General features: G+C 37.4%; 1 protein-coding gene across 1 annotated transcript; it reads right to left on the minus strand.

The window, feature by feature from the left end:
* Positions 1-167: 167 nt before the first annotated feature.
* On the minus strand, positions 168-10,433 carry LOC6651745 (serine/threonine-protein kinase ATM). Its single transcript, XM_023180268.2, has 28 exons — positions 10,129-10,433; positions 9,955-10,063; positions 9,716-9,895; positions 9,419-9,642; positions 9,002-9,346; positions 8,807-8,946; positions 7,755-8,745; positions 7,521-7,698; positions 7,291-7,460; positions 7,101-7,227; positions 6,666-7,033; positions 6,458-6,599; positions 6,273-6,393; positions 6,085-6,217; positions 5,740-6,027; positions 5,368-5,674; positions 4,907-5,313; positions 4,646-4,843; positions 4,435-4,582; positions 3,958-4,363; positions 3,737-3,896; positions 3,171-3,677; positions 2,795-3,100; positions 1,757-2,738; positions 1,520-1,696; positions 1,075-1,451; positions 753-1,005; positions 168-689 (listed from the first exon to the last, which is right to left on the minus strand). The coding sequence occupies exons 1-28, from the start codon at positions 10,327-10,329 to the stop codon at positions 259-261; spliced, it is 8,376 nt and encodes a 2,791-aa protein (XP_023036036.1). The 5' UTR covers positions 10,330-10,433; the 3' UTR covers positions 168-258.
* Positions 10,434-10,794: the final 361 nt, after the last annotated feature.

Below are 10,794 nucleotides of genomic sequence, written 5' to 3' on the forward strand. Positions count from 1 at the left end.
TCAATGTGGGGGTCCTGATATCGTTGTTATTTTTATAACAAATTATTGATTTATTGCCTCTAACTCGTATAAGCTACTAAATAACCTTGCGAAATAGATTTGATTAGTGATTGGGGTTTTAAAGGAAGTTTCACAATTATTTCAAATGACAAAAACAAATACAAATGTAAAGGAAAGTAGAAACATTCGTTTAATTATAAAATCTTACAAATATATATAACTGTTGTGATGTATTTTGTATTAGCTAATGCAATAGAATCACAAATAGGGATCCCATCCGGGAAAAAGCATACACAAGTTGCTGGGAAGTGTGGCTTCATTTATCAAACGTTCAACTTGCGCCTCTACATTCGAGTTTCCAAGAGTGCCAGACTCGCGGCCTTCTAACTTGTTTTGTACTAAGAGTAGAGCTCTTTGTGCCACCAGATTGACCGATTCCTCACCAGTTGGCTGGTTGGTCTTCTTCTTACTAAGTACTCCCCATATAAAGAGGGGATCATATAACAAAACCTCGAGTATGGTTATAAGAACAGACTTGTAACGCCTTAAAATTTGCATTGTGGCCTCACATGATTTGGTAAATACGCCATTTGTACCACAAACACCCATGGGTGCCACAAAATCTCTGGTCAATCGAAACGGAACCGTCTCCGGGGTGGCCTGAATTTTGCCCTGTTCGAATGCAATTCCTATTAAAACAAAAAATTCATTGATAAGATAAAATTAAATATAAACATGCAAATCTAGTCTACCAAAATCGATATGTATGACTTCAGCGGTTTGCTCATCAATTAGGATATTCTGAGTGTGTCTGTCACCCAATCCTAGAATGTAACCCACAATAGAGGTGGTAGCCACACTATTGGTATAAGCTAGGCGTCGCTCAAACCATATACCCGGAATGGGAAACTTCTCCAGCAAGAAGTAATGAAAAACAGGTTTAACATGCTCACAGATCTGTTTATAGATCTCAAATCGTTTATCTTTAGGCGCCCGCAAATGAGTCTGGAAAATGTATGAGAAAATACTTGAAATTTCAAAATGATTTCGTTGGATCAATTTTCTTCATCTTACATGCGATAGAGTTCTACATTTGTTGTTGTTCCAATCATTGGGACGATATTTCATATGGGCGCCACTTTTGCCCTCGCCAACCAGATAGCGACCCACAGGTATGGAATTGGAGCACCACTCCAAGATGCCGCTACGCATCGATAGCGGCGTCACTTTATATGTGCGCACATGCAAATTACGCTCAATAAATTCCGAATCCTGCTGAAGGAGCTCGTTAACAATGCCAAACACCTGCTGCATAACAGCATCTTGTCGCAAATCGTCTTTGCCTTTGATTAATTGCGATCGCAGCTGTCCGTCGGAGCAGAGACAAATGACTTTAGTAGGTGCATTTAATCCACCGCAATCGCTAAACTCATTTGTCCACTTGACAATGCCTATTAGAGAGAAAAAACATTGAAAAATTTAAATAAATTTGATCATTTAGACTATGTGTAACACCCACTGGTTATATTATACTCCTTGCTAGGTGACACAGGCAGCTCCAATGTGGGACAATGTACGGCATTAAGTTTCTTCAAACGTAGAATATAATCGCGCAACTTATTGCGCTCAGCTATTGACTTTGCTGTCGGCTTATTGTTCTCGGATTCAGAGTCATGGTTAGCATATGCAATAAGGACTGCAAATAATAATTAAGAATTTTTCTTTTTTTTCATTTTCAAAGCATTCTGAATTATACCTGGAAACATGGTCTCAAGCTGTTTGCTAGTCTCTAAAACACTTGGATTATTCTCACGGATCTTAGCAATTATTTTACCGGCAATAGCCTCACGTTCTGTATTACTATTTACACCATCCAATTTGGCAAAGACCAAAGGATATAATTGATAGAAGGTGTGATGAGGATGCTCCTGACCGCAGCGTACCAACAGATCGACAAGTATTTTAAGCAGTTCACGATTTTTGGAATTTAAACGGCCAATCAGTTGATTAACTGCACATATAAACTTATAGCTGGGTACAGTTTGAATTTCGCTCTCCAATTTTGTTAGAAGTACCATATTCCGGGCATTAGTGAACCACAGAGAAATGATGCGATAAATGGCTGCGCTAGAAAGGCCGCTATCCAATTTGCAATACGCCATGTAATTCTGGACAGCTGTGCACAAGTGCTCGGTAAGATTGTCATCAATACGCTGGAGCTCCTTCTCATCAAGATTAGCGAAACGCTTCATGTGTACAGCAATTATGCGATGGTCGCGATCTTCCCGAGTAGTCACTTTATCAGCCACTTGGCGATTTTGTGCAATAATTTCGGCAAGTGTATTGTAATCCTGCGATTGACGATAGTCATGCAGCTGTTGATATTCTCGATCCGCATATTTGGCTATTGACGCATAGGCAGCCTTACGATTCTCATTCTCAAAAGCAGCAAACTCTTGCCATTTAAAAATTTGTGGAAATTTTTCCTGCAACGTGTCCTTGTGTTCGACAAAATCGTTAAGCAATTTGAGGGAACCATTAAATTTCGAATGAAGCACAGATGATAGGCTTTCTGCATTAGAGTCCAATAAAAATTCGCCCTGCATGCGCAACGCTGGAACACGTTGTAAACAATAGTTAAACTCCTTGTTTGTCTCCATATGATTTAGAATGGCCTTGGCTATCCTGTGATTACCAGTCCTTATGTTAACATCAGCATCTTCTAACAACATGCTTATCTGAAAAGGCGTTGACTAAGTTACTCAAAATAGAAACTAATATTATTTAGACTTACCTTGGACGATTTATTTATTCCAGTTAGATCGCGTAGCATGGCTATATACTTGCTGGCTAGATTTAATTTCCCAGAACTTTTACATTCAGCAATTCCTTTTAGAAGATACATATCTATGGGATTCTCCTTGTAAAACCCTTGCATCCTACGACTAGCTCGCGTTCCGGCCATCTTAAATAAGGCAATTTGATGTGAGATAATGTACTCTTTGCAAGCGAAATTACCATATTTCAGATCCAGTTCCGTTTGCCATTTGTTAAAGAGTTGCCCCAAATTGGAAGTGGATAATTGAGTTGCAAACTGAATCTGTAAGCAGGATAAATATTGAACTAAAATTAAAAGAAATTAAACTCCCAAAAGTGAAACGCGTTCTAACCTGACAAAAATCTTCTGCCTGTGTCAGTGTACATAGCCAGGTCATGTATTTGTACACAATTTGTAGACACTCCATACTGATGTCCTGCAAAATGTCCACTACGCATTGATAGGCACTTCCAATGGCCGAACGACTATTTTCCTCCTCGCGATTGTTAATGCTCTTAAGGGCCAAGTAGTGATACTTCTTAAACTCTTGCTCCAAATTAACAGAAGCCCGGCCAATGTCACCTAGACTATTTTGATGATCGACCAATTCGTTCCACTGCCCTAGCCGCCAGAATATCTCATAGTCTCGCTCTGTCCCTTGATTTTGATGCTGTCGTAAGTGGGCCCAGGACCACATGCCATTGCTTTTCATAATATCTACACAGAGCTGTCTATGGGAATTGTCCGACTCCAGCAATATGCCACACAAGTTATTGTCATGGTTAAGAAAGTCTACACGGGAACTAAGTGGATTTAGAAACCCAGGAATGGCATCCAGACAACCAATTGATTCGTAACTCTGAAAAAAAAGAACTTAATTTAGCGACATCATTTTATCATCGTTCTTAGGATTACTACCTTTTTTGCACATGCTTGAAAGGTTTCATTAGCTAATATTTCCGCAGTTGACTTCTCGCTGTTGGAGCAGGCCCACAGTTCCAGATAAAGAACGCTTAGGAAATATGCCTGGCAATGATTACTGGCCAATACAACGTTACTAAGTTCGATGGGAATGCACCTAAAAAAAAGATAGAAAGATAATAAAGAAATCTTCTTAAAAATTGATTATAATCTCTTACCAATTGTTTGTAGTTCTAATACATTCACAGATATTCAGTAGTTTTTTAATAGCCCGCTTTTCTTGGAATATTACATGATTAGATTGTTGACTAACAAAACTCTGGAAAAAATGGTCTAGCATCTGGCATAAACTGTCCAAGTGTTGCTCTTTATTGTCTAGCAACAACTTTACGAAGGGCTGCAAACAGATTTCTGCGAAGGAGTATGATTCGGCAGCCAAGTTATCAAATCCTTGCCAACCGCATTCTTTAAAAACACGGGACATGAATGCACAAATCCAGGATTCATACGACAAATGTTTAGTGGCCTCTAGGGCAGCTAACCAATCAATGGTAGATATTGGTTTATTTAAAAAGTTGACATCCTTTGATTTACCAACAAAGATCTGAAGATTACTATAGAAACCTGAAAATGAAACGACACAGTCGATAGATTTCATAATCAACAATTGAGGGCTATAAAGTTAGTAAACTTGCTTTTTATTTTGATCCCTGCTTTGCTGTTTACTACATTTCTAGCCACAGTGATAAGCGCTTCTTGAGTTTTGGGATCAAATTCAAATAAATACTTTTCGAACGATTCACAGATGATGGTCAGAAACTGTTCCATTGGCAATTTATCTGACTGAAAGCGGTTAGAGTGTTTAGAGTGTTTGTTTCCAGCGTTAATTAAACATTCTAATCTTACCTCCTGCAGTGTATCAAATTCGGTTTGAAAATAATAAGAGACATGCCTTAAATGCATGGGTCCAATCTCAGCGAGACACTTAAGAGCATCCAGACTTGTGTTTTTATTGTGGCAGTCTCTTGCTAAACGCAAAAGGCGATTAATTAAATCAAAAAGAAGACTTTCATTAGACTGCAGCTTATCCTTGTGCTCAGAAATCTGAAATAAGTATTAGCTTTAAAAGACGATCGAGTGTTTGTAGTGTAAGCTTTAAGCACTTACATACTCCCTGAGATCATTTAAACGTTCCACACTGGTATTCGTTAGGAATGATTGAATATATTCGGTGACATTGCCCTTATCAGTCTTTGGAAGACTTTCATTAAATTGCTCTCGTAGAGATTTCAAAAATTCACATTCTGTTGACTCCTCCAGCAGTGGCTGCGTATTGATTTGTGTTTTATATGCCTCTAGTACATGTTCCAAAATGACCACAGCCTTGTCCTTCACTGGTTTCTGTTTGCTTTGTACTATGAAATTAACCAATAGTTTGGCAATTTCATTCATGTGTGAGGAAAACCTTTCCGTTTGAAACTTTGGCTTTTCTAGCAACATTTTCAAAAAGTCCAGCGTGGCTATCTGACATTGAGCTGCATTTGTAGACAAATCTGAATGCATGTAGGCATGTCCTGTTAAATTATAAATTATTAGAAGCCGTAACCTTACAAATAAATGATACTCACTATGTTTAAGAAATCTGACAAGAAAGTACCAAATGTCTCGCACAAAATACGAGCTTTGCATATGATGACTATTATCCTTGGTAGTTTGATGCTCTAGCATTCGCGCCGAGTCGTAGACGGCATTTGCAATGACACAATAATGAAATAGGGAATGTAACGTTTGACTGGTAAAGACTGCAGTGTAACAATTCGTTTTCAATATGCCAAAGAGATCAATTAATACAATGGAATGTTTGGTCTGAAGCGTGGCCATAACTTTGACACCTAGATCTTCAATGTTATTATTGAGACTATTACACTCCTGATTCTGAAAGTAAATGAAAAAGGAAATAAATTACATCTTTATATCATTCAAAAGTTTTAATCACTTACAATGTGCCAATTTAGGCTTTTAAATAATGAGTCTGTTGTCAGGTTATACCATTCCCGACTGTTGATCCAGGGCACCGAATCACCAAATAATTTGACCATTTCCTCAGCATCAAAAAGCAAACTGATTAGATTATAAATTGTTAAAGCATTACATTCAATATCCTTGGCATTGAGCTCATTCAGATTGTTAACCAGATTCCTATAGTGTTGTTGATATGCAGGAGTTTGAAATTCCTCACACTTACTGCATTCTGGCATTACATATGCAGCGATTAGGGGCAGAGCTTCCTAAGAATGATAAACATCAATGAAAAAGATCCTTTGCTAATGGCAAATCACTTTTACCTCTTCTTTAATTATTTTTCTATATCTCTGAATATCATCAGGCTTGGCATATAAAATTGTATATGCCATGATGCTTTTGCCATTTGCTTTGCGAAAATCCGTTTTCGTATCGTAACACAGAAAAAAGGGGAATCTTAAAACAAATGTTTAGATTAATTCCAATCAATTATATTATTCAAGTAACTTACTTGGATACAGGCCATCCCTTTGAGCACCACTTATGAAGCATCATATTGGCATAGGTTCTTAAAAGATCACGCATTGTTCGGTTATGGCAAGGTACAAGAGAATTTAAGGCACAGAAATCAGCTTTTAAAATGTAAAACAAACCATTAGTTTTAACATTTAAAATAGATGTTCTCGTAATACATACTTTCGTTTAATTTTCTAAGAGCACAAAAATGTAATAGTTGCTTCAAAGCAGTTTCCTGATGAAACGAACTAAATGCAAAGATGGCTAACAAAATTTGAAACATTGCCGAGTGACTGTTCTGCATCATATCCTCGTCGTCAAACTGAATTTAAGAATAGATGTCAATTATTTGCAATTAGTCCGACAAATCACATTTGTTATAATTTACCGAGAACTTTTTAAAGTCAATGCTTGTGTATAATTCGTCACAAAATGTCCAATGATCTTGGGCATCATTGATGGCATCGCCAGCTACACATTCGGTATTCAGTAAAATGGTTAAAGTACAGAGAGTTGCATAGCGCACATCTAGCGTTGGCATTGTAATAAATTTCGCTGCTGATTTACAAATAACACCAAAGTTTTCCATGGCATATATATTGCGACAACGCTGTGCAATTTGTCCAACACAATACAAGATTTTGGCTGTCAATTGACTTGTATAGGACTTCTTTAGAGCAATTTTCAACAATGAATTTAAGGCCATAAACATATCATCCAATTGATGCTCCATATTATAGACAAAATAAAAAATTTCTAAAATAATAAAAGGAAGGACTTATTAGTTAAAAAAACTTGTGGTTTAGTGGAAAATCAAACTTACTTGGCAAATAATCAACAACTTCACTTATAATATCCAAATCTTGGTAATGATGCTGAAAGACAGGTTTCAGTTTATCCACCAGCCAAATACAAGAAGCATCAGATAAGCTATTGCAACTGCAAAACATCTGCATAAAGAATAATCAATGCAATTAAATATAAATCCTTATTGCCTTTCATTCTTATCCCACCTTGGTGACAATTAGAATGTCCTTAGGCTGCCAGCGCATCGTTACTTTTGCTAAATGATCAAAGGCTTCGTCGCGATGCGAATTGGATGCACATAAACCACTTAAAATTTGCAGGCATAGCCCTGTTATGGTATCAAAGTCGTGATTCTCAGCGCGTTCCCTTTTAATGGCTAAGGAAACATAAAGAATGTATTACCAATCAATGCGCAGGCAAAGTCAGAAGGACTTACAATTCTGTTTTAGAGTGACACCAACGAACTCAATTAACATTTCTATTGGCTGATTTTCCAGATAGTTGAGTAGTACATGATTTGATTGAAAAACATCCAAAACAGCAATCTGCAGTCGCAGAATATCACGTAGATCTGCATCGCTTATTGCTACTGGCGAATTAGCTTTGTATTGGAACTAAAGAAATTAGACTTAACTTTAATCGAATAGTTATTAAAATATAAAACACCTACTTCAATATGACTAAGGAACAAGCCAATTCTCTTGATCAATGGACATGTGGTGAAATTTGCATCATCGAAAACTTTATAGTTTAAAAGACGTTCCATTGTACAGACAAGCTTATGAAGACTATTCAAGTTCTTGAGCATGGATCTTGGTTGATTATCGTTAGCATTTTGAAAATTAAGAGTGCGCATCAGGAATTCATAATTGTTTTGGTATAGACAGTTTTTTGCTGCGCCATTCGTTTCAGTTGTTAAATTGTTCTTTGCTTTAAAATGGCCAAGAAAATCTCTATCCAAGCAAACTAGTTTTCTGTTGTATTTGTAAGATAACATCTTGTGATCTGATTCGGAGTCATTTCCAATGGCATCTGCATTCTGATTGCAAAGTTGCTGAAGCTGCTGTTCATCCAGAAAATTAATTATACTGATGCTAAAGGTATCCGCCAAAAGTTTTGCATCAATGGCAGCAATATTGTGTATCGCTTGGGTGGCGGTGCTTCTCTCGCCACTGGCATAGGCCCACTCAACAATGGGTTTAAACTCTACAGAGGAGGCCTTGTCCAGACCACATAGCCGCGAACGAATGAAAATCTCTCGTATGGTGGCTATGCATTCGTTGCGTTTCAAAACTTCATTCGAGGTAATTGTCTGCAATAAGTTTCTGACAACTTTCGGGTCCAATTTGCCATGCCTAATTAGCATTTGCAATATGATTTGTTTCTCCCGAATCTCGTCACCATTAGCCGTGGTATCAGATATTAGATTGGTTGTTATCTGTGTCCACAACTCACCAAATGTATTTGGTGGTAATGATTGAGTATCGAGCCAATTGCGCTCCTTCTTAAGTAAGCTTACAATGCATAGGCGTATATTTTTCAAATTTCTGGCATTACCGTACATTTGCAAGACATCCAGTGTTATTGTCAGAGCCTGTTGGTAATTGGCTAAATTTAAAATGCCATCGCTTAGTTGCAATAGCTCGGCAAAAATAGCGAACCTATAAAGACAAAATTGTCACCAAAAAGTCTCTTCACTTGGCTTATCCTATTGATACTTACCAAATATCACTAAAAGTCGCCTCTTTTTTATCTATCAATTTAAACATTGTTTCCATTTGGTCATTTTGTCGGTGAATTTTTTTAGGCACATCACCTGCTGCATCAGGGGCAGCACCTTTGACCTCAATATGCCAGAGAACCTACAAATTGTTGGGACTTAGTAATAGTGCATTGGCCAAACTATTTGAGACTTACAATAAACATTATCATCGCAGACATTTTAATAAAGGATTCGCTGAATTTGTCATTATTCAATTGCGCCGTTTTGTAGCGCTGCAGCGAATTCGCTTTAATCTCCATATAAACGATTGACTTTAATTTACACATAGTTTGCGCCCAATTTTCATTGATAGGCACTTGAAATGTGGTAAAATCGCATAGATTCAGCTTTGGGTACATTGAATTCAACGAATGGATGACAGATTTGAAGAATATGTTTCTTGTATCATCGCGAAAAACATCATCATTATGAAATTCACAGAGTTTTGGTAAAATTTCTTGTATATGCAGGCACAAACGATGATGATAGTTCACAGAAAGCTAAACAAATGATGAAAAATTTCAAATATAAGCATTTTAAACTTATCATTATCATTAGTTAGTGGGACTCACCTCGGAGACAAAAATAGAATATAGACGAACGATTTCTACTTTCCTTTCGGAGTTGATCGCTGTCTGTGCAAAGTATGCTAGTCCTGGCAGATATTCTACTAAATCATTGTGCAATTGCACTCGATCCTTGGCCAATTGTAAGGTCTTTGTGATGCACTTTAACAGCTTGGAGCGCAGAAACTCATCGTTCTCAATGTTTAGTTCAAACAAATAAGAGAGTATTCCTAAATATAAAAATCAGGCAAATTTGTAAATCCATTTGTTAATTAAAGATTCGATTTTGCTTGTGTCACCTACGACTGTATTCGTTGACCCTCAGCTCTCGGACATAGCTGGGGGAGAGGTAAATTCCTCTATCCAGAATATTTAGAATGCGTTCACCAAAATGTTTCACCACAATGCGTGTCTTGATGAACTCTTCGAAGGCATTAAAAACTGTTGTCTTAGCCAGAAAGTGTCCCGTAGTGGTTGTGCCGACTGAGGAATAGTGGGCGGGAATTAATAAAAAGTAAGCAAGATGATGGATGGTATCTTACCTTCCAAATTATAGTTAATTATCTTTCCCAGCACATTTCCATACAAATAGTTCTTGTCTGCCAGAGACTTAAAGGTCTTTTCCCGAGCATCTTGTAAATTGCCTGCATGCTACAAAGTAAATACATGTTATAGTTATTGCAAATGAATAACAACCTTCAAAATAAATTAATAACCTTGAATATTGCCTCTTTCGCCGACTCGAACACAGAGGTCCAAGTCAAATCAGTTTTTTTGTCCTGGAACAGTGCATTTAGGGCTTCTTTGGAGCTATTAAGCTTTTGATCAAATTGCTCAATGGCTTTATTACGGGCGGGTGCCTTTTCTGAACGTATATCAGTGGCAATGCGATGTATTTCATTTAGGAGGCCGCTCATTTTGGCAAACCCTTTCTTAGATGTTGTTAGAGTCGGTTTCCAAACAAATTTTTCATCCTTAAAAAAGACAGCCAGTTATAGCGGAGGAAAGCGCGCCACCAACAGCTGAGATTGTTTCTTGAAATAGGGGTAAAAGCTATCGAAAAATTTCTCATCTCTAGTTTGCGAGCAAAACAAAACTATCGACAGCTTCTTTTTTTGTGGCTGGTAACACTGTTTCTTTCTGCGCGCCACCAACAGCTGAGATTAATTTGTTGAAATAGGGGTGCTTGAAATAGGGGTAACAACTTTCTGGATCTGGTCACACTGTTGTTTTTGTTTTCTCGGTGAGCGGGTGTTCCGCAGTGGTTTTTTCGTGAAGGATTATTTATTAAAACGAGTCAATATATTTAGAAAGATAAATAAGTAAACAGTTCAAAAGGCTAAAAACGGTGCATTTGTGTTGTATTGTTTCGATAGTAGACG

This window comes from Drosophila willistoni, chromosome 3R (genome assembly GCF_018902025.1).
Source record: "Drosophila willistoni isolate 14030-0811.24 chromosome 3R, UCI_dwil_1.1, whole genome shotgun sequence".
Taxonomy (NCBI): domain Eukaryota; kingdom Metazoa; phylum Arthropoda; class Insecta; order Diptera; family Drosophilidae; genus Drosophila; species Drosophila willistoni.